This window comes from Trachurus japonicus, chromosome 18, assembly GCF_045865225.1.
Source record: "Trachurus japonicus isolate A0001 chromosome 18, Traja_1.0".
NCBI classification, from domain to species: Eukaryota; Metazoa; Chordata; class Actinopteri; order Carangiformes; family Carangidae; genus Trachurus; species Trachurus japonicus.
This window is the reverse complement of record NC_140924.1, coordinates 17,920,973-17,945,856: the sequence shown is the minus strand read 5'-3', so window position 1 is coordinate 17,945,856 and position 24,884 is coordinate 17,920,973. Positions and strand designations below refer to the sequence as shown.

Here is a 24,884-nt window from a genome sequence, read left to right as displayed (position 1 = left end):
GACCAGGAAAGGAGCACCGGCCAGCAGGGTCTTCTGGTAGTGGGAGCACCATCTCCGCACAGGCACCTCGCACCAGTGGAGTCTGGTCTCTGCAGCCCCTTACTGTCTCTCTCCCTCACGGCGTCGTCGTCGTTTCTACTGCTGATTTTTTTTTTTGTCACTATAAGCTGAGGGGGACGTAAGAAGTCCTAACAAGAGGCGGCACGATGACAGCTGTCGAAACCCAAATTTCATACAGTACTAACTCCTATACGATCACCCATGAAGAGGCGTACATGACCCAGGAGGATGACTGGGACAGGGACCTGCTGCTGGACCCTGCCTGGGAGAAGCAGCAGAGGAAGGTAAGCTTCGGATTTGGAGGCTTGGATCAGCGGACTACGTTTGTGCCGTTCGTGCGTAATTACGCACAGATTTACCCATGCCCTCACATAGATAACACGTGCATTTTTAGCACGTTAACATGAAAATATAGCACTGTTTTTGTTTTGTTTTTATAATCACTGGCCTCCCCATAATAGTGACTCTCAAGTCTAGCAGCCAATCTGTGCTGTGTGCTGTCCTCGCACCTGGCACTTCAGTCCTGCTGGAAGCTGCATGGGCAGATATTTTAGGCCGAGGAACTTTCTCAGTGTTGTCTTTCAGTTACCCCCGATTGCCTTGCGAAGACTGTCTAAATATAAAACCACCCTCCCCAGTCTTCAGGCGCCATTTGAAACATAACTTATAAAATACACGTGTTTACCAGGGTTTAACAACATAAAACCAACCTGGAGTAGGTTTTTAAAACAACAGTGAGTGCATAGATAAGGTTGAAGGGAAGAGAGAAAAATATTAGGCTAACTAGAGTCATTTAGATATAAGTCACTAGCTATTTTAGGCCATAGGTCTGTAGACAAGGCTGCATTACCAGTTGGACAAAGAGAGCAATTGCCAGGGGTCCCCATAGCTCTATCAGTGCATAACATTTTTTTTAACCATAACTTTGTGTAATACCAGTGCATTATAAACCATATCAGTGTTGTTTTATATTAAACTCATGGGTATCATGCAACATAATGTTTTATTAAATTTATTTAATTTTCACAGGAAAAAAACATAGGCTAGCAGAAGACGAATTCAATCAAATATTAGGCTATTATAACACCCAACAATTATCACCGGAATGTCTGACAATGATTTTCTAATGGTTGCCTTATTGTTATATGAATGAATATGAGAAAATAGCAGTCAATCGTCATTAAAGGCCAAATTAATGTATTAAAACTCAAAAAATAACAGAAGTTACCATCATAATGAATATCCTACAAACCAACAAAAAAAACATAACATAGGGGGGATCGCAAATAGTTGCATTTGAAAAGTTAGATGCTTGGAGAATTTTTTACAGTTTTTTTGGGGGGGGGGGTAAAAAAGAAAAATCTATCAACATTAGGCTACTTTTCCTGTCAGTCAACTGATCAATTAGTCAACTGATAATCTATTTTCTAAATATAAATTCTGGCCCTGGTCTGTAATTTAATATAATCAGAATACATTTTCACGTTACTGACAATTAATTCAAGAGTTTAAGAAAAAACAAACAAACAAACAAACAAACAAACAAACAAACAAACAAAAATCAGTGTAAAAGATGTTTTTAGTCTGTTATTAGCTATTATTAGCCACATTTAGCTAAGCTTGGGGAAGGGGGCCAGCCGTTGCCTAGCGACCAGCTGGCCTTGTCGCAATGACGACGAGTCTGACAGGTGCGTTTAATGAGCTGTCCGAGCTGAATGACAACTGACAGGTAAACTGGGACAGAGGCAACACACGCAAAAGGTTAATGCAGTTTTATTACTCAACTGAATGTTACATGTCTTAAAACAATTTGGTCTGCCGACGTAATATTTCAAGCAACAAGTGGGATCTTTTTTTTTAATCGTCTTTGGTGGTGAAACGCGCAAGCTTTGACGTTTGTTCTACCGGTTCAAAAGCCGTGGTCGCCATCTTGGTTCCCCCTTGGTCATCGTCCCCCACCTCTGATTTCCTGTGGCTCAAAAATAATGTCAGGTAGATCATTTATTATGTTTTAATATCAACAAAAAGCAATGAATTATACCAAGGTTGGTTTAGACCAGAGAGTGGGTTCAACCCAGTAGGTAGGTAGGTCTAAAGTTGGCTTAACCAGTGTCCACTGTTTTTACTTTAGAAAGCTACACTGTCACTGTACTGTTGGTTAAGATAGCTGGGAAACATTACACCAGAGCAAGCACAGGCAAATATAATTCAAACATGTCGTTTGGCAGCATTGTATTGAATACTTTTCTAATCTGAATGTCTGTGTGTGTGTAGCTGCCTGGTCTGTCACATAAAGTAAAGAAACCAAAAGCACATGGTAGTCTGATGTGAGTAAGGCATATGTTCATATTGTGTGGTTAAAGATCTGAAGATAAGCATTATATGTACAGTAATAGAAAAATAACTTTTAGCTATATGGATGAAAGCACCTTATACAATACTGACTGGCTGCCATAGTGGCCTGGAGAGTCATAGCATGGAAAACAAGTTTTATTGTGAAATATTGTTTCCTCCACCTGAGCAGCAAAGTCTTCCAGACATGTGTACATTTCTTTAAAAGAGCCACAAAATATGTTTTCCATTAAGTACAATTATTAGAGTCAAAATCCCAAATGCAATATGTTTTGTAAATATTGTATTGGCCTACTAGTTGGACTTGGATAATAACAAGTCAACAAGTAAAAAAGCTTTTCAAGCTGTTATTCTTTTTATCATGCTGATTTGAAATCCATCCATACCAGTAATTTATACCCATTTTCTCAGATGTATCCCAGCTTTGTTCTCCTGTCACAAGACCAATAACCTAATCTAATCTAATCACATCTAATCACATCTAATCACATCTAATCTACACTTTGGTTGTATGTAACATAGAAAAATTCAGCACAAAGTGAAGCCTATCAGTAAAACTGCAACTTCTGTCAATGCAAAATGTCTCCCCACCTATAGAGCTGAGACACTGTGACAGGCTGAGAGACCTAAACAGATGGCAACTGAGAGAGAGAGAGAGGCAAAGCTGTTAGATATATACCCCGGGTTGGTTTCACAGACCTACAAATAAACATCTTCCTAAAAATACTTTTCAACTTGCTCGGCTCCAACTTCGCTCCCTCCCCCCCTCCCTCCCTCCCTGCCTTCATCTCTTCCTCTTTCTTTTCTCTGGGCAGTTTGAACACTTCATCTCACCGCCCCTTTCCTTTGCACCTCCATTGTGTACTTTGTCTTGTTTTCTTTGTCTTTTGTCAATGGGAGTAGTCGCTCTCTCTTTTTGTCTCATGCACCTGTCAATCCTTTTAATGTAAGACGATATAATAGGCCTTGAAAACTTCACACGGCCAAGCAAGCCCCCTCTCTTTAGTCTTCACCTCTCAGCCTCCCGGGGGAGTAGGTCATCGTACTCCACTGCTCTTCTCGGCATGTAAAATCTAGCTTAAGGAGCTGATATCAGCCCATAAATATAGCCAGTGCATCATTTCGCAATGTAATGAATATGAAAGTGAATCCTCGCTCCACCTGTTCTCTTTTCTGTCCTTGAAATTTCAGTGGAAAAAGCTGCTCACCACTTGACGCAGTAGTAAAGTGTTTGTCAACACACAGTGATGCCCGAATCTGATACTGGCCATTAGAAATAGTGTGTGTATGTGTGTGTGTGGTGTTCATGCCCGTGTTTGAACTGTACATCTTGACATTGGTTTATATTTATCATGAAGCAACTCTTGAGGATTGCTCGCTAAATGATTCATGGCTTGGTTTGGACCAGGAATTTAATTTAATAGGAGCTGGCAAATATCGTGTCAGATACTGCATCTGGTGAAGGGTGTGAGATGGAATGAGCTATGAAAAGGATAGAGTGATTAGATTTTAGCCCCATCTTGTCTTTGCGATTTTTCATTTTTATCAAAGTAACCGTAATCCTAGAAATAAGAAGGGTTGCTGGATGGGATGTCGGGCTGATTCAAGAGATTATAGGCGAACGGGCCAGCTGAGGACAGAAGTAGATATTTCCACGAACTCTCAAAAGCCGTCGGCTGCTTCGCTCAGATGTGAGGCTGACAGCCTGGAGAGGTCTTACTTGAGCACATCTACAAAAAACGAGTGGATGTTCAAAGCAGGATCAATACCTGTTTAAAGATTAACTCACTGCGGAGGACTGCACTCACAACACTGTCTGCAACGAAGCTATTCATTAGAGAAAGCAGCGGTTCAAGTAAAACCTGCACCGGTATGTTGTAGTTCGGCTCGTATGATGTGTTGAAATATTAAAACTAAAACCTCAATACACACAAAAACATTTACCATTGTGACTGCGGTCATCTTCTGTTTCACATAGTTGAAGAGTTCAGCTGCTAACTGACTAAGTGAATGACTGCATGGCTGCTTAGCAAAACTCATGCTAGCAATAACCTATAAATACCCATTACATAGGATTATTAACAGCCTTGTTGGCTCAGATGACATGTTAGCCTCATGAGCAATACTTAGGATGTACACAGGCACATGCACAAAGACATAGGTAAATGTAAGTTTACACCCCTGCAACACTGCAACACTTAGTTAATCTAATAATACTACAGCATTTTCTTGATTTTGTTAAACAGTCATATTAAACAAACAAACAAATAAATCAACCCAAAATCATCAACCCAACAAAATGGCAAAAATATTATTTCATTTCTTAAGTTAATGTTAGAAATTTGTCACAGTACAAGTCTCTTTATTAATTATCAGGTATACTGATTATCCAACAAATGAGACTGATGCATCAGTCTAATGGTCGTCTCTTTTTTTTACCCAAGGTAAAAAAAGGTAATGTTTTTTTTTTTAAAGCCATTTGTAGTGAAACCTATACATTTCCCTTTTCTAGCGTCTTTGATTTTCTTCTATTCCACAGGGTATAAAATGAATGAAGCGGCCAAAAGAGTGATCATCATCATCGCCATCCTCATCATATTCAGGTGTTATAAAGTTAAATTCAGTAATGCGATATTTATCCACTCAATCTAATGTAATGTCCCTCTGTGTGGGCGAGGAGAGATCTTAGGCTGCTGCGTAATCAAATCTATTCTCGTCTAATCTCGTTTTGCACTTTTAACAACTCAGCCCGTTGCTGCAGCAGCCAGACAGGGTCATCGATTTCACCTCCTACCTGATGTTTTGCGAGAGACAATGCTGAAACAACTGGCTCTCTCTGTAGGTAATACCCAACAAGTGATTCGCAATGAATTGAGCTCTGCAAACATTGGTTTCTTCACCTGATAACGATCGTGGTTACAGCAGCTCATACAAACACATATTTCAGATCCTTCCAGATATCGTCAGGCCCAATATAGTGGAAACACGGCCTGAATTTTTTTTGTAACTGGTGAGGAAACATTTTATCTTCTCTATCTTCTTCCTGTCTGTAACTTAACTGAGTGACATGTTTTAAAAATGAGTTTGAGCAGCACATCGGACAGTCTGACTGAAAATTCATTATCACATTACCAGTGATAATGAATTTGACCTGTGTTCCCTTAACAGCCAAGATGTGGCGTTTCATAATGATGCATCATTGGCTACTCTCTCTTATGTGAGATGGGATGTATTCATCCAGATCTCCTTTTATCCTCGGAGAGGATGAAATTATGTAATTTTAAAGCCAGCGGATGACGTCTTTCCCTCTGCTTGGTCCCAATTTGGACCATTAAAGATGAAATTGCAATCGGTTGGCAATTTTCAGTGCTAAACGGTGCAGGGCTACAGTAATCCCAAAATGCATTTGGGTTTGGGTTTGGGTTGGGTGGGGTGGGGTTATCTTAAATTCCCTCCCATGATTCACTCTGTCTGGGTCATGTGATCCAGCACAGGACACTCACTAGACCAGTGAAGCATACACTCAGTTTTTGTTGGACTAAAATGAGATCACCATTTGAAATCACCCAATTTCAGTATTTAACATGCTTTTATAAACAACAACAATAATAAAAGACACAATTGATCACAAAATGTGCAGATGATGAATGAGAGAAAAAGGTGAGAGGACATGTTCCTTTATGAGAAAAGTCTGAGCAGCAGTACATCACTGTCCAGCCACTGATAGGCTACATAAACAAAACAAAAAGTTTATTCCAGGTGAATTGTGTCAAAAATAATAGGATTAGCAAGGGCAAGTGCTCCGTATCCGTTTTATGATGCACGCATAGAGTGTGTGTTTGAGGGTTAAACGTAAGTGGAGAGGTGAGAGTGCCTGCAGTCAGATCAAATAGCAGTTGCTATTCCAGAAGCTGTGTCCATGTAGGGAGGCTTCTATAAACTGCTTTAGTGCGGTCGCAGGAGCCCTGGGAGACTGTAGGATGGCCTGAGGAGTGTGTGTGTGCGTGTGTGTGCATGTGTGTGTGCATATGTGCGTGACATATTCGTCATATACTCTGTTTTTTTTTATTAGCATGGAAGTGCGTGTCCAGCGAGGTTTGCGAAGTGAGTTCTTGTGAGAATTGGGACACGAGTTGAAGGAGGAGAAGCTTCTTGCAGAGTGTTGTAATTTGCGAAAAGCACGACACACGATACATCAGCGGTGTCAGAATCCACCGGGCGAAAGTAGAAATGATGATTGATGGGCTCCGAGAGCAGCCATCTTGATCTGATCAGAGCCGTCCTGGGGACCAGCAAATACAATAAAAAGTCGGATTAGTTAGAAAAAATTACCTGGTTGACAGTGGTGCTGCCTCAATTACAGTTCCTATTTGCAGCTTTTGTGTCGGTGCAAGTGCACAAAATCTGCACTAAACTATGTTTGAGGTGATGCAGTACAAAGCCTCCACTTCAGCAGCCGCAGCAGCAGCCGTCCCAGATTTAGTTATTATTCCTCAGGCTCAGTGCTGGTGTTGAAAATGTGAGACTTGTGTTTATGAGGATGCAGAGAGCCACAAGCGGCCAAGGCTGTGACCTCAGCCACCAAATCACACGCAGAGGGTACGTGGGCCTAACGCTGTACAAAACCTCACCTCAGGTCCTAATGGTGTCAGGCTCAGATAATGTCGTTTATGTCTGTCAGCTTCCTGTAAGTAATGGGACTAACTGAATCTTGAACCTGTCTTTGTAAAAAGAAAAGAAAAGTGAAGTAAGCTGGTAATGTTGGGGACCAAGTGTTGGCTGTGTACGATGGATATTTATAGGTCAGTGGGAGCAGAAGTTACAGTCGTCAGTTGGAAGTCTGCTGAGATGATAGGTCTCTTATAATAGGTCTGAGGTCAGGAGGATATCATTATGTACTTTATAATGGCTTAAAAAAGCTGCACTCTTTCTGCCAGAGCATTGCTCGCTCCAAGTTAAAATATCAAATTGTGAGGAGAACGTTGTTATCTCTGACCTCATCCAACCCTGAGATGTAATTTTATGCATTTCCTTCAGAAGTGATTAGACACAGTGACTGCCATGTTAAAGGAGACATATTATGCCCCTTTTCCACAAATCCAGATGACCTGATGAAGACCCAAGTGGTCGAAACGTTGTCTTTATAATAAATTCTTGGGAGCTCGATTATAGCAGTTGTGCGGACATCGTTTGTTTTTTCTTCTTGTTAGTTTTTGTCCTGCACCTGCCTGCACTGTCTTGGATGTGCGTGCACTGTCCTTCCTTTTCCACAAATTAAAATAGTTCCCAGGTGTCTTAAAGACAAGACTGTGACATACTTCGGTCAAAATACCCCAAGGATCAAACATCACAGCTCTTTTCATCTGCTCAAAACAGCCCTGTTCAGAACGGCTGGTTTCAGTGCCTGTCCCTTTAAATGAAAATGAGACACTGCTTGCCCCGCCCCGCCCCTTCTACCAGTACAGGTAGGGGTGGTATTATGCAAATTAGAAAACTAATGACATCATTGTCAGACAACCGAACAACCACATGGATTTCAACCTTGGGAGCCTGAAAATTACAGATTTTTTTTGGTCAATTCTCACATTTTAGGTGCCGGAAGACAAGACAAACACCCAAATATATGTTAAAGAGCCTTCAAAAAGTGATATTTCCATAATACGTCCCCTTTAAGGCCGTTGTTGTTGTAGTCTGAGCTTGTGCGACATGAAAGATGTTTATTAGCTGACACGCTACAGGTGTTTATGCTAGAAGCTCCCGGCTCACGCTCAAGTGAGGACTTCCTGAATGACGAAGCAGCAGCGGTCACGTGCCCCCTCCGGACACCCCGCCCCCCTTCTTTCAGGTTCACAGTTTACAAATAACAAAATGAAATCAGAGGTGTAAGATCATCCGACCAAACAAATTTTTTTTGCGGTTAGGGTTTGCTAATGGAGGCAAAAGTAGAAACACAAGGTCGACAGGCAGTGACTTGACTCTTTTGGCTGAATGAATGCTGGGAAATGTGGCTGGGTGTCACCTCGTTACTATAGACAGCTCTTAGATCAGTTTCACACATAGGCCCTCATGGTCAAGGTTCCCGTTCGGATGGAATTAGCTGACCCCAGATCTGCCTGCACAAGTTTTGCCTCTTATTTCAGAGAAAGAACTCGCCCGCTGAAATTAGACACAACCCTCCTCCTCCTCCTCCTCCTCCTTCTTCTCCCTCTCACTATCATAAATCCTCCACAACCGCTCACACCAATCCATCTCCCTCGTCGTCAGTCTCCGAGCTCAGAACTCATTAAACAACAAAAGACTCAGCACGCCGCCGCTGCCAACCATGAACCGGTGCACTCACCTTTATTCTCCGCCATCGATCACACAGTCAGTCAATGCATCTGTTGACTTGTGTAACAAGAGAGAAGGTGAAAGCTCAGAGCGAAAACAGTGAAAGATATGGATGTTGTGTGTCTTGATTGTGTGTGTGCAGCACGAGGAGAAAAACAGGGTTATTGCAAACACACACACATACACGGAGACACTTGCTGACAATTTAAAATCACAACAACATGAAAAATGACTTCTCATTGTTCGTCGTTGGCTTGTTTATTGATCGCAGTAAACAAAAGAAGCACTTTGATTCGTGACTGAGTACTTGCAGGATGATATTCCCATCAGCCTTGTTGTATTTTTGGGTTTAGTGCTAATTAGTAAATTATGTTACCATGCTAACCAGTGAGTATGTAAACATGCTGTCATTAGCATTTAGCTCAGAGCACAGATTCAGTGTAGCCCTACAGAACGAGACACACTAGCTATTATTTAAAGGGATAGTTCAACATTTTGTCTCGTGGACAAGTTGTGACCTGCACATTTGCGATGCTAGGAAATAAGTATATATGTAACATTATTACACGGCTCTATTGAATGCTACCCTCTGATTGGTCAATCACTGCGTTCTACGGTCCGTTATTTCTGTATAATGACCGTTGTCAAGTATAATGGCCGTCGTCAAGTAGCGTATAACAGACCGTCGTCAATTAGGGACGCCGCTCTGATCAGAGGAGCAGAGAACTATGCAGGATATTTCTGACCTTATGTTTCATTTTTACCTTCATTAAACAGCTTCGGTCTAATTGTGATGTTAGATAAAAGACTTGATCGTGGCTGAAAACCAAATGGTGTCACAGCTCTCATCTCGGTGGCACCGCGAGCCTGCGACACAGACGCACCCCGTAAACCATAATCTCTTGTTTATGACAGATAAAACTTCACAAATAGGTACAGTACAGTACACACATCGTAACATGTTTGTGATCATCCTTTGATCCACCGATTGATTATCAAAGGCTTTGTTGACCAACCGTGAGGAAGCTCAGCAAAACAGCAGAGAAGTGGCAAGCAGTCTCTGCATTTGCCTCGAAAACAACTCTGTCTCGTAATGCTACATGATTATTTCATAGCGTGGTGAATGTGCAGGTCACAACTTGTCCACCAGAGCATTTTGGAGTTGTTGGATTGTGTATTTGATCAGTTTGATGAGGGACAGGGGACCTGTACCGTTCACTGAGCAGCTCACATCTCTGCCCCGCTGATCTCACAACAACAAGCACCGATAATTAAAGGTAATGAACCTACTGCTATGACTATAGGGATTTTGGTGATAGGAGAATTAACCAAAATGTTAAACTATCCCTTTAAGTATCAGTAAGTCTGCATAAGAACTAAATCTGAGACATTTCAATTATCTCTCCCATCGTTTGCAAAGTGCATCTTGTGCTACAGTCCAGTTTGACTGTACAGCATCTTCTGTGAGCTCAGTTGTCAAATTAATATTTGTCTCTACCATCAAAAACATCCCAAAATTTAAGACGTGTCACTGCGCTCTTGCCCTTTGAATCCAGTCAGCATTTCTAGATCATCTGAGAAGTGAACATGTACTCACACACACTTAGACACATTGTTAAATTTCTGGCTGGTTTATTTCATGTTGGCATCATTCTGGTCACACATCAACCTGGAACATAATGTAAGTCAGCAGCATAATGGAGCAGAGCGGGACACAATGTTTCCCCCCACAGTGAGCCCAAGCAATTAATACGACCACGCAGGCAGATGGCTGTGTCAAAAGTATGATTGACTGAACCAGGTTAGCCATCCATCCGTTTCTCTTGAGGCATTCAGGGACCAGAGCTGTGGACGGGAAATAAATGGAGTACCTGGCTGGTGGCGGATGATGTGCTATAGGACTGTCAGGTTTCCATGAGCTCCATGATGGCACTTTGTTATTTCATAGATGCAGTCACACTCCTTTAAGTCTTGGTATAACTTGTTCTGCCTGTTTTCTAAATGCTACGTGTTGTTTAAGTACAGAGATATCTGATGTGGAAACCCCAGCGTTGCATTGTGGGTGTAAATATTTCAGATCTGAACCTGATATCATCGCTCTATTTGTGCAGAAACTCAAGCGTTAAATCTTTAAAAACATTAACATTGCTCTCATTGTGTTTGTGGGTGGAGGGCTGTCGACTTTCATCACCTGCTCCACCTGTTCTCTCATCATCTGAAATCCCTCGTGCCTACAGTATATCTCACTGGCATCTGGCAGGGGGCTGACACACACACACACACACACACACACACACACACACACACACACACACACACACACACACATAGACACACAAACACACACAGACACACACACATTTTAACTAGAGGAGGTGTCCTAGGCCTTTTATCCTCCAAACACAGACATAAATCCGTGGGTTTGGACTCGGGCCTCGCTGTGGAGGCCGGCGGTGGCCGTGTTGTCAGCAGGGTCTCTGGGACATTAGCCTGTTAATCCTTCATAGAGACGCGGAGGAAAGGAAGGCTGATAAATTGATGTCGGAGAATGATTCACTCACAGTTCAGCTCGCAGAGAGTGTAACCTGAAACCCAGGTTATGATTTCAAGTTAAGTTTCATGCTGTGACACGCTCAATTCAGTGACCTTTGCATGTGCTTCCTCAGCTACTAACAGAAAATTGTCCCTTTTTTTTTAGTGTAGAACCTGTGGGAATAATTATCACATCTGTTCATCTGTAGAGTTTCTTTTTCTTGATTAACCATCCTGTCCAAAAGTTTCTAAAAGTATTTGAATACAATTCTTTATTCACCCAACAGTGCAAAACTGTAAGAAAAATATTCACTGAACTATCATATCCTATTAAATCCAACACAATTAAATGTTTGGCATTTTAGCTGTATGATTAAAACATTTGATAGTTTATGCAAATTTGCAAATATTCAATAAATGAAATAACCATTAGCCTAAAGCTCAATGCAAACTCTTAATGGAACCAAGAAGTTGTTTTCCCTTCAACTTTGTTTTGAGTGGCACAAGGTTAGAAACCATCAACCTGACTTTAGTCATAACTTTAATAAAAACCACTATGTCCTTATTATCCTCAACCTCCTTTGTGTGATATTGTTGCAGTATTTACAGATGTGAGCCTTATTTCAGGATATATCTTACTGTCGTAGTCTAATGCTCATATTGTAAATGATAAATGGGCCGACAGCCGATCTGACGTCATCGTGTGGAGTCCATTAGAGGTGGTTGGTTGGACATTACAGCAGCAGCTTCTTACTGTATGTGTAATGGCTGTGTAGGTGTAATGAGGTGAGCCCACGGGGCAGGAGAGTTCAGATTGACCTGTTAGAGGTGTAAGTGTGTGTGTGTGTGTGTGTGTGTGTGTGTGTGTGTGTGTGTGTGGGTGGGGGGTGTCAGCTCTCAGCTCTTACGTCACCGCCCTAAATCGTCCCTGTGGCACCCAAGTTCAGGGCTCCAGGTCTCTTTGAGGAGGGATATTTAAAGCCCAGAAGGGGGAGGTGGGGTGGCGGCTCCTAAATGTCGTCTCCACCTGTTGTGTGTCGTAACTCCTCTCACCTCTGTCTCTCCCTCTCTACCTTGTCCTGTCACTTCATCGGCCGTTATCAGCCGGTGGAGGAATTCAGGGTGATTGTTGTTTACAAGAGACCCCCCCCCCGTCTCTCTGATGTAGGAAAGTGATGTCACACATAAAGTCGGTTAGAAAGACACAATGATTTGTGAATGACACAATAATGTCGCCACCTCACAGGAAGCAGTCGGTTGATCTGTCGTGTGAATCTTAACGCTTAATCTTAGTAGCCCTCAAAACCAAGTGTTAAGGGCTATTTTGTGACTTAGAAATGGGACACCCCTTAAATGCAGATACATCTTCAGGTTTGGCATTAGTTTATTATTTTTTTAATATTTGCACTGTTAACCCTGCCAGTTAAATCATAAACCACATACGCAGCTATCATCGACGGGTCCATCAGGTCCATGTTTTTGAAATTGTTGTTATCTGTCAGTTATTACTTGGGTTATTAGTTTTCTTTTGTAGCCTTTAGTTGAGTTAGTTATAAGTTGATATTCAAACAAATAATCTGTTTAAATACCATAACCACGGACATATTCAGCTGAAAGTCACCGCATACCACGGCTATGGGAGCTGGGGCTATGGGAGATGACATTAGTCCGGTCATCTTATAACATTATCACTGCAAACATTTTACGTAGGCTGTATCTTGATAAGACAACTTAACAACTACAGTACATTACCACTGAGAAAAATGACCATTTTGTCTCAATATTGAGGGCGATACAGCCCTTAAACTTGTCCCTAAGCTTAACCTTCTGGGAATTGGGACAGCAATAGCACTTTGTGGGAGTGTGCATTTTTGAGATTGAGGGTTAAGATAGGACTTGGAATTCACCCTTAGATGCACAGTAGTTCTCTTAGAGCCAGCATTGAATATCAAGCCCAGGTTCCTGATTCTGTTTGCTCTTGTACTATTTGTTTTTTGTTCGTGTTAATATATTTTGTATAATTTAAGCCGATAGAGAAATGAACAGTTTCGTCAGACTCTAAAATCTACTTTCCTTTGGATTCGGAACACATATATGGGCGTACTTTGCTATTCCATGTAGAAAATCCAGCCACTGACGCTTGGTCTGAGACGACAAGTGCTGATGGGAGCGCTGCCCGTCCACTCAGAGCTGATACGGCTCAAGGGCCCGCTGCTCTTCACATCTGTCACAAGTGTTACGGTCGAGGGCTTGCATAAGTGCTGCTGTCACAGGGTTGGATTTCCACACACTGCGTCGATCTGTGCAATCCGAGGAAAGTGTCACCGTGTCAGCAGCAGGGGCCAAAGTGTTTTTATTTTTTTAATGTAAAAAAATTGATCGATTTCCACTCGTCGTCTGAGTTTTGATATGTTTAGGGTTTCAGCACAGGTTGAACAGCAGAGGAGCAGATTAAACTCTTCTCCTCCACTCAGCTGTATGTGGACAGCTTGTTATATTTTTACCCTGCCAGTCAGCTGTGTTCGCTTCATTGCATCTCACTGAGACTTTAAGTGACCACAAAGAATGTGCAGAATTATATATACACTGCCCATCCCAAAAAAAAGTCACTACTGGGATTTAACTAAGCTAATAGGTAAGAGCCTCCCATTGGATAATTACTGCATGGATGATTATGTTTCAGCTGGCAACAACATTTAACCCTAATGGATGCAGTCGCATTTCTTAAACAACCATGTTGGTCAAATTATTGGCATGATGGCATCAAGCAAATAAAACATCTAAGGAGATTACTGAGACTAAAGTTGGGTGAAGAACTGTTCAACACATTATTTAAAACTGAAAGGATAGTGGGGAACCATCAAGGAGGAAATGTGGTCCAATGTGACCACAGAGTTCATATCTTAACCCCACTGAGAATCTTTGAAAAATGAATGCAACTCTGGAGGGAAATAAATGTTGTGACATTGCAGAGGCTTACTGAAACGATGCCACAGCAAATGCATGCCGTAATCAAAGCTACAGGCGGTCCAACGAAATATTAGTGTGTGACTTTTCTTTTTGGACAGGCAGTGTATATGGTGCATCTCAATAAATTTGAATATCATGGAAAAGTCAGTAATTCAATTCAAAAAGTGAAACTAATACATTACATAGATCCATTACACTCAGAGTGAAACATTTCATGTCATGTTCTTTAATTGTAATGATTGGCTTTACATTGATTGAAGACCTAAAATTCAGTATCTCCAAAAATTTGAATATTAGACCAATTAAAAAAAGGATTTTTAATATGGAAATGTTGGCCTTCTGAAAAGTATGTCCATCTATATGCACTTTTCCATGATATTCTGGTTTATCGAGATGCACCTGTGTGTATACTGTATATAATGTAGGATGTTGAAGTCATTTGGGAGTCAGTAAGATGATGATGAGATGTTTTGAGTATTGACCTGTGGTTTGTTGACACTGAGCTGCAGCAGCTTTTCATTGTGGGGGAAGGATCCACATCCTCCTGTCTTTGTAAACCCTTATTACCATCAGACAGGTGGACTGGAGAGGTAGTCGCTCAATATGTTGGGGTTTTTTTTTCCTTTTTTTTCTGTGGCCTTTTAACAGATGAGTCAGGTTTGGGGTATTTTGGAAAGTAGGTGCATATTTTCATATTCATATACATCTTTGTGTATTGATTAACCTTTGGAAAGACCTTTCTGTGTTAATGTATCAGGGATCAGAGTTGATAGTGTGTGTGTGCTCGTGTGCATCTCTGACATTAGTGACCTCATAAACAAAAGGCCACTGTGTTTTTATGTGCTGGCTATTATTGTGTTGGCTGTGAGCGGTCAGTGATTTGTTTATGTGTCTGCCGTGTGTGTGTGTGCACGTTTGTGTGAGGGAGAGAGAGAGTGTAGGGCATGACTGCTGAACAGGTGTGTGACCAAGGTAGCTGTAGTGGACAGGTGTGAGTGGAGTCAACCATGTCAGCCTCGCAGGCCGACTATCTTTACACCAGCACTGAGACATAAATAAATACCTGTATATTAGAAATAGTGAGAAAGTATGTGGACAGCATGGTGCTAGTACACCTTGTCAATGTTTGGAGGATTAACAGAACAAGACGGAAGAAACGAGAATGAAATAGAGAAGCTGTCAGTGCTGCATCAGGGCTTTTATTTTAATGAACTGGACTTTAAAGAATGAGGTTAGAGGCTTATCGTTCAAAGCTCAAATGAAAGTGCCCTTTGTTCGTCCATGATGATTGTTTAAGACGCCTCAATACAACAACACAGGCTGAATAAAGTGTGTAATAGCTGAGTTTTAACAGCATTTCTGGCCCATGCACATGCACAGTTTGTTCTCTCTACAGTATCTTTCTGCATTGAGTAAAAAAAAAAGCAACAAATCTTCAACAGTCCGGTATAAATCTGTGCAGAGATTACAGGATTAAGAGCAGGCAGCGTTCCTAGTGAGCCAGATCTGTGTTTTCATTCCTCACAAACACCCCGGCAGCACATTTCCCTAATTAGCCCGGCCGCCTCTGATCAGAGGCGCCAACGAGTGAAATCGGCTACTGGAGACTTTTGTAATTAAGTCTGTGCGTACGCTCCGCTCCTCTGTGGACAAAGACTGGACACCAGCGAGGGGACGTCATTGTGGAGAGGTCAGGTGTAAATGAAAGTCTAATTATTCGTCTCATTAGTGGGAAGTGTGAGGCGCGGCGTTTTATTATTTCTGTCAGAGGAGGACGGTCTGAGAGCCGCGCAAGTGTAAAGAGCACCTTGACATAGCTGGAGTAACACTCACGCCAGGCTAATCATCGGGTCAGCCACAGCTGAGGTGTGTGTCCACAGGGAGTGTGAGTGTGTGTGTGTGTAATGTGTTGGACTGGCACAATAGAGTGTGAGGAAAGACAGCTCAGCGACGGGACGCCATTTTGTTTCTGCTCTGTGGTCAAAGTTATGTCACAGCAAAGTGCTTCATGTTTTGGGTTCATGCCTCGACCGGATTTTATAGAGATTTATTTTAGATCCAAACCTCTGTTCAAAGTTGATCACAAATGAAATGATGAACACAAAAAACACATTTTTATCACTATTTAGATTTCAGTGTCAACAAACAACTATGTTTTGATCTCTGTTTAAATTCAGGAAACTTTTCCCAAAAGTAACAAGAACACACATTCATTCATCACATAGTCTAAATGCTGTATGATGCTTGTGATATTTTATAGATATCATTTTATAATGACTCATAATGTTCCAAAGACATAATGCTTTCACTTAGATTTTTGTAAAACATACATAATAAATAATACACTTTAACACTTAGGCCCTACTAGGATCTTCTAAATGAAATTATCCTGAAAAAAAAGTTAATACTTGTCATCTAAATGACAAGTATTAAAATCCTAATGTAGATTTACATGATACCTGTGATTTTATTTTTACTCATCTGCTGTGATTTGTGTCATAAATGGATTCAAAGAAACTTAACTTTGTTTCAGTCACCATATGAACAAATTTTCTTGCAATTAATTGGGGTAACACTTTATAATAAGTACACACGATTAAGCATTAATAAATACTGAATTCATCATTTGTAATGCATGAATACTCATTAGTATGTAGTTTATAAACACAGTTAAAAATGAGCACTAACTGTGTTTAAACTACAAACTAATGAGTATTCATGTGTTATAAATTAAGAATTCAGTATTTATTAATGCTTAACTAATGCTTAACAGTGTGTACTTATTATAAAGTGTTACCTTAATTGGTTGTTTTCTTCAGTTTATTTTGATGAGCATTCATCAACTTTTTGCAAAAAAAAGAAGTGTTTCGCCATCTTTTACTGTCAGATATTCACTTTTTTAAAAATCAATTTCTCCATACAGTTCCCCTGAAAAGAAAAATCCTTGATAGTTGCAAACTGTGAATAATAACTCAGATTTTTCTTCTGTAAAACCATCATGTTGCAAGGCTGTTGAGTTCAATAGTTAAGGACAGAGACGTCGGTGTCTCCTCCTCAGAGTCGGACCACATGACGAGTTGTGAGGTTGAGCTCTGTCGTCCATGACTTCCCCTCCGAGGCCGGCGGCAGCAACTCCAGGCAGCGCTGTGGTGGTTGCGTCAGCTCTTTTGACGGACAGCCGAGCTAGCTGACATTATTAAGAGCTGTGAGCCACTTCAAATGGTTTCTCTCTGTGTGTGTGTGCGTGTGTGTGTGAGTAGGAACATGTGTGTATGTGCATGTCAGCTGTATTGAGGGTCAGCAGCCCTGATTCCCCCTGGGAGGGCGCAGCTATGACAGGCATCCAGCCCCGGTCCTGGGCTAACGTGACCTCACTTTTACAAGAAGGGACCTGTAGAGAGGCCCGGGCCGAGCTGAGCCAGGCCAGGCCAGACCAGACCAGACCGACAGGTGTGGACAGACAGCGGAGGAGGAGGAGGAGGAGGAGGAGGAAGGGTGACTTCATGGTAGTGGACTCTGTAGACCACCAGTGATATGGAGCCTTACAGATGTAGGGGGACAGATGTGTTGACCGCTGACACAGGTACACAGGGCAGTTGTTGTTTTATTTATCCTTCTAATGCGTTAATGAATTTGGGATTACATTCGTATCTCCAGGTTTATCTGGTTAACTAAATCCTGGATTTCAGGGAGCAGCGGTTTAGTTTCTGGCGGCTCTTCCTTTGATGTCAGCGCGGCTCCGCTCGGGTTTCACACACTTTCTCAGCTTCATTCTTTTATATCTCCTCATTCACCTCGATCCATTCCTTCCTCCCCTTCTTCTCCTCTTCCCTCCCCTGATCTTCTTTCTCTCTCTCCGTCTTGGACGCTTACACTTCACCTCAGGAATCCTGCCTTGTCAGCTGTCCGGTGGTGTCCCATAGCAACCCGATTTAGCCTCCACTGCCTCCCCCTCCTCCTCCTCCTCCTTCTTCTTCTTGCCCTCCCTCCACTTTTCAGTCTTTTCTCCTCCTCCTCTACCTAATTTAGCCCCCCACCCCTCCTCCTCTTCTTCCCTGCTCCTCCTCCTCTTCTTCCACCTCCTTCGCTCACCTTCTTGCTTCCTCTCCTCCTTGGCCCGGTGGCCTGCGTGTGCTGGATTAGGAGTCTGTCTAAATTTGGTCATGCATGGCAAAGGAGCTGAGCACCTGCTGGGACCCCGGCTGGTCGGACAGGCGGCCTCTTCTCCTCCTCTCCAGACCCCGTACATCGAATTACACCGGGGCCGGGGCATTCCTGTCACTCCTCTCACTTCTCACTTCGCTGCCTCTCTTTCTACAGTGTCTCTCTCTCCTTGGCCTTTTAAATTCAAGCTTGAATTCACAATGTCTCACAGGAAGGACAAACCGCTGCTCCGTCCGCGTGTTTTCCAACTGTTTAAGCAAATGTAAAAAAAAAAAAAAAAAGTCGACGAGTTGGCGTGTTTCCATCAGCTGCTGCCAAACAGGAGGCATTTGGATTCTCAAAGTGAAATACCAGTGCAACAGTATAAAGCAGTACCGCACATGTGCTGTTTGATAGTGTTGGGTTATTATTACCGATCCATTCACGTGTAAGAATTATTTTGTTTTATTGTAGCTTGAAGAGGCGGGGCAGCACATATTCTCCAATTAGTAATATATCTTTATAAAATGATCATAATAAGATGATCATCTACAAAATATCAAGTAATTATTATTGACTGATGAATGTTTTAGTACAAGTACTATATACTGTATATTTGATGTAAAGTTGTATAGAATAGAAGTACTCAAATTACCTCAAAATTATGAGAAGAGTTGGCTACCTGAAGCTCTGAGTGTTAGAGCCTTATGGTAAAGTGAAAAATCTTTCAAAATAAAAGTATTAAGTATTAATTTGGCAGTTAATGATGTCGTAGTATCTTATAGTAGAACATCATTTAATGTTGTAGCTTGAAGAGGCGGGGCTCATTATAATTATGGTAGAACATATTCTGTAATTAGTCACAAATCTTTGTTAGAGCCTAAAGCTAAATTGAAGATTCTTTCAAAATAAAAGACATGAATAGTATTAAATTATCAGTTACCGGTAACTTCGTACAAAGTGTAACACACACATAGAAACCTTGGTGTGCAGAGATTTTAAAGCGCTCGGTTCCAAGTGTGTTGAGTCATTAATCACATTCAGTTCTCTGAAGGTTTCTAGTGTCACAGTGTCTCAGTGTTTCTTCTTCACGTGTCTCCATGATGATGTTGAATTCAGGGTCAGACCACCTGTCGCAGGACTCGACGCTGCGCCGTCAATCTTAAACTTTTGCACAGTTACATGCGTCATACATACATTTATTTGCACAAAAAAGATCTCTGAAGTAGAGTTCTTGTCTTGTTTCATCACCAGTCCAAAACACAAAGATATTCATCTGCAGAGAAAGTGTTTTGTTCTATCTCCAGTACAGATCTGTCTCTCCTCTTCCTGTGTGTGTGTGTGTGTCTGTGCTGCTCTGCTCCTCTGTCCACCCATGTAGATCTACAGTCACGCTCCAGAGCAGACGTCACAGTGTACACACACACACACACACACACACACACACACACACACACACACACACACACACAGTCATTAACATACACCCACGTACTGTTCATGGACTTGTGCGTTTTCATTTCTGGATTGTTTAATGCGCTCCACGCTGCTGTAATGTAACATTTATGCTCTCACCTACCGAGCACAAACCCTGTTTCATTTCTAATTTACATCTCTCTCTCTGTCTCTCTCTCTCTCTCTCTCCCTCTCCTCACTCCGCCCACACTATCATCTGTAGTTAGTTATTCAGCTCATGTACTTATTCTGCTTCTACACCCACACATGCTCCAAACCCTGGCAAAGTTTGGGCTCTACAGTAGCAGCATTAACACACACACACTTGAGTTTCAACACACACACACACACACTCTTCCCCATATCCACGTTCTGAAGCTAAACGCCATGAAAGCCTCTCAAAATGCCATTCAGCGATTGATTGAGCGGCCTGATGGACCCAATTGAATTGTCCCCGACGTGCATGACTGACGCCATTAGGCAATTTTCCAGACAGACAGAGGGAAAAGCAAGCACTCAGTGGCTGAGAGCCATTTACATCACCGTCTGTCTGCCCGCTGCCCATTACGCACAGCAGCAGCGCCATCACCTAATGAACAGTTTGCTTTCTAAAATGAGATATCTGGCTTTTCAGAGATGCAGCAGTGAGGAGGGGGTCAAACATGGGACCTGACTGACAGCGGCTTCCTCCCTCGACCCATTTCACAAAATAAACTCACACCTGATAAGGAGAAAAAACAAAAAACAACTCCAGGCAGTAAATGATTTTCAAATGAACAGAGTAAGGCTGCGACAAATAGATGAATACTTCCTTACGCTGACGATCAGTCTTAATTCGGAATAAAAATTGCAAAATGAAATCTAAATATTATATTTTGTCCCTAGAGTGAAAGACAAATATTCAATTTACTGTTGAGTTGATAGAGAAAAGCACTGAATATTTCAATTTAAAGGGCTGGAAACAATACATTATCTATGTGGCCCAATTTTATTTGTCATTTGTTATTTGTTCACCTCATTTTGTTTTATCTTTTTACAAATTTCATCCATTTTTCTTGAGTCAAACCAAAAAGAGCCAAGATGTGCATTTGAATACATCCTGATGTGCCAGATGTGTATCTCTCTATTTATATCACTGATGCTTAGAATAAACATTTGCTGAGTTATTTGTATTTCTTGTTCTTGTATTCATTCACACTACAAACTTTATATTTTATGAGTGTGATTCATAAGTGCAGTCGTTAACATGTTAAACATAAAATATTTGAGATGATACAGTGTTTTTCCCATTTGTCCACAAGCTAGGGCCCATGAATAAACTAAAGTAGAATAATAATGTAAACCAGCAGTCGGTGTGACGACTGTTGAATCACTAGTGGTCGTCAGACTGACATCATAGTGTGTGTGTGTGTGTGTGTGTGTGTGTGTGTGTGTGTGTGTGTGTGTTTGTGCGCTATCACCGTCAGCAGCCACAGTCAGAACAAGGTCACAAATGGAAGTGGACAGTTCAGGCTTTACTCAGCACTTCTGCTCTCTGAGGGAAATATTGACCTGTGTATAGTATGTATATGTGTGTGTGTAGCAGGTGACGTGCGTGCTGTCGGTTTGTGTGAACGTTTCTCACGCCGTCAGAGAGGTGACAGTGTAACCTTGGTTTTCTTCTTCTCCTTCTTCTCTCAGACTTTCACAGCTTGGTGCAACTCCCACTTGAGGAAGGCTGGGACACAGATTGAGAACATTGAAGAGGATTTCAGAAATGGCCTCAAACTCATGTTGCTGCTGGAGGTCATTTCAGGTAGATCTCTTCAACACACACACACACATACCGACATACACACATCTTCATGTTCGTTTATTAAGCTAATGTCTGTGATATACTTTGGTCACCCATGATGCAATGCTGCCTGGAAAACACATTCAATCTCTTTCTTAATCACATCAGAAGCTTCTCATGTTGTCTTATAATAAAACATGATATTTTATTCTGTATTCCATCATTTTATCCATAAATCTTCTCATTTATGAGAAAAAATTCACTCACTAGCATGGTGTGACATCACGATCCAGCACAGTCTTTCAGGAAAAAACTCTTATTTGTTAGTGAAAATGAAGGTAAAAATATGATAAGGTAAAAACTAAGTAATGAAATGTTGTTTTTATGTGAGCCCCAGCTTAATAATTATACTCTAGATGTACAGAAGGACAAAACCCATGACGAAATAATTATCTTCATTACTGTTTAATCTTCGTTTTCGCGGCTCTACAATAGGAGGCGACCTCTTCAGATGTTTAGTTTTGTGTGTTTAAAAGCCAAAGAGATACAGAGATACACAGTTTGGAGCGACGAAAAAACTGACAATATCATCAAATGAGCTGATTATGAAACTCTTTTCATCTTTCCAGGCGAGAGGCTGCCCAAACCCGACAAAGGCAAGATGCGTTTCCACAAGATCGCCAACGTGAACAAAGCCCTGGACTTCATCTGCAGCAAGGGGGTCAAGCTGGTGTCAATCGGTGCTGAGGGTGAGAGCCGCGTCCGTCCTCCCTGACATTGTTTCCTCCTCCTCACGCTTTTCATTTCTCCTTTTTTTTTTTTTTTTTAAATTAATACAACAACGTCGGGGAAAGTATTTGCTTCCCTTGGACCTGTTTCTGAGCAGCAGATGGCTGCTGAAGTTCACAGCGTCAGGAGAATTCAGATGAGCTGGCAGTGACGGGGAAGTAAACGACAGTTCATCCAACTGGGAACAAAGACGAGGAATTTGGCCGCGACGCAGAAGTGTTTCTGATTTATTCTAAATATTTTCATTTACTCTAAGTAACCATATAAGTTGGAAGCAATCCTGTATGAAATCTGTTGACTCTGAATTTAGTTTTTCAGATGCTTTATAGAAAGGGTATCCTTGATAAAAGAACAAAAACAAGCTCCGAAATCAATGATATTTTGCATTTAAAACAGCATTTATTGGATAAATAGATGTTTACACAGGAATGTGGTGAGATAAATACTAGTTTCTATGAAAAACAAACACACACTGATGATAGACGTTGTTGTTTTGCTGTATTTTCATGTGCAGATTTTGTGTGATAACCCTCCGAATGTGTTTGACTCTGAGGTTAAAATCGACTAAACACTCAGCGGGGTAAAAACGGCTCAGACTGTGAGTTCATGAAAACACGCTGAGAGCTTCACATTCACGTCGCAACACTTCAAAAGCAGTCGGTGGATTTTTTTGCGAGACTTCAATTTTCTTCACTCTAATTGCAGTCAAGTTTTCTACTGAGCCTTCAGGCTGCGTGAAATTCAATTTGTCTCAACAGCAACACCTTCTAACGGCATACAATTAAACTCCTAACCTCAGAGACAGACACAAGTGAAGGGTCTGAGGTTTAAGGCTGTAAACATTTTGTGTCTGTTGCCCCGAGTGACGATGTGTTTGTCTGTTTGTTTGTTTTCCTTAGAAATTGTCGACGGTAATGTGAAGATGACCCTCGGTATGATCTGGACCATCATCCTCCGCTTTGCCATCCAGGACATCTCTGTGGAAGGTGTGTGTTTACATAAACTGACTCTAACTTCAGTGAGTGTGTTCATCTCACATTAAGGACAACTGCAGCATGCAACACACACGTCATCATGTTGGAGGAGTTTTTTAGAGAATAGATTTACAGGAAGAGGAAATGCATCGAACGTGATGTGAAAATACTTGACCTGTGACCTTAGATCAAGAGATAAATGAACAATTAACAATGAGGATACAGGATTACAACAGGAAAATATACACAGTGTTTTTGTGTCCAATTTCAGACTTTTGGAGAAGTTACATATTTATGAACTTAAAGTGCTTCAATAGGATGTGCAGTATTTTATTTTTGGGGTTTCACTTCCATCAGACCTGTAGCAAAGACTTCTGTGAGCTACAGTCGCTACGAAGCTCAACGTCTCAGAATGGATGACGATTATTTAGCAACAACTGAAATAAACACAATCATTTTAAATCAGTGAATAGCCTACACCCAGGCATAGGTATACATACTACATCTACATGGATTTAGGAAGTAGTGGAAATGAAAGGTTCTTTGACATACTCTTGAAACAGGTTTTAAATAGCAAAGGGCCAAAATTGAAATGAAAAAGTGTCATAAAAAATGTATTTGGTGATTTATGCTAGGCTATGATAAGCTAAGCTACCAGGCTGCTAGTTGTAGTTGTATCAAATTCAGTCCACAGAGGAATGAGAGCATTCACAACATTTCCCTTTATTACCAAAAGGCAATTTCTGATAAAAACTGACAGCCGACTCATCCCTATGTTTGTCATATGAGCCCAGTTTCTCTTTGTTGTGTCACTCAGAGTTTCACAACTAAGTTTCGGGGAAAAAAATCAGTTTCTCACATGATTTTTTTAATCTACTCTCACAAACAAACGCACACTGAAAACCTCTTCTGTCTCCATGTAGAGTAAAAGTCAGGAAAGTTCACACTTTCACAAACAACATCACACAAAAACACATCCATGTTGTTCACACTATTTACACACAGAGTTTCATACACCAGTCACATGTTTGAACCTGATCCCAGGTCAGCGAGGCCTCCGTGTCCTCAGAGTTTACTGCTGTTTATTTCCTGCACTGAGTGATTTACTCATCACTCGTTGTTCGTGCTGTAAATCACTTCACTTTTATTCCATCCATCCAACAAATTTCCCCCCCGACCTTCCTCCAAGGTCACTTCACTATAAATCCTTGTTCATAAAGCCTCGGACCTCGTTCACCCCCACCCCTCCTCACACCTCCGACCTTCACCTTCAAGGCCGTCTTCTTTCACTCAATTTTTTTATTGCTCCTGCTCCTCAATATCATCTGATGTGATATAGACTGACTGACTTCCTTTGTCACCGACGGCCTCCTGCTAACCCCAGGAAAGTCTGTGTAAACCTTTAAACCACTAGTTCAACCCTAATAATAAAGGTTGCAACCAATAAGCAGGGAAATCTGTCATCCAAACCCACTATCCTGTAATTATTTTGCATCTCCTTTAAG

The 24,884-nt window shown here is 41.4% G+C and overlaps 1 protein-coding gene across 1 annotated transcript in view; it reads left to right on the top strand.

Annotated features, from left to right (window-relative positions):
* actn3b (actinin alpha 3b) overlaps positions 1–24,884 on the top strand; it is a 37,879-nt gene continuing 12,995 nt past the window's right edge. Inside the window, exons 1-4 of the mRNA XM_085759904.1 lie at positions 1–344; positions 21,523–21,637; positions 22,246–22,365; positions 23,305–23,391. Coding sequence (XP_085616030.1) covers positions 207–344; positions 21,523–21,637; positions 22,246–22,365; positions 23,305–23,391 — 460 coding nt within the window. The 5' untranslated portion in view covers positions 1–206. The remainder of the gene's footprint in view (positions 345–21,522; positions 21,638–22,245; positions 22,366–23,304; positions 23,392–24,884) is intronic.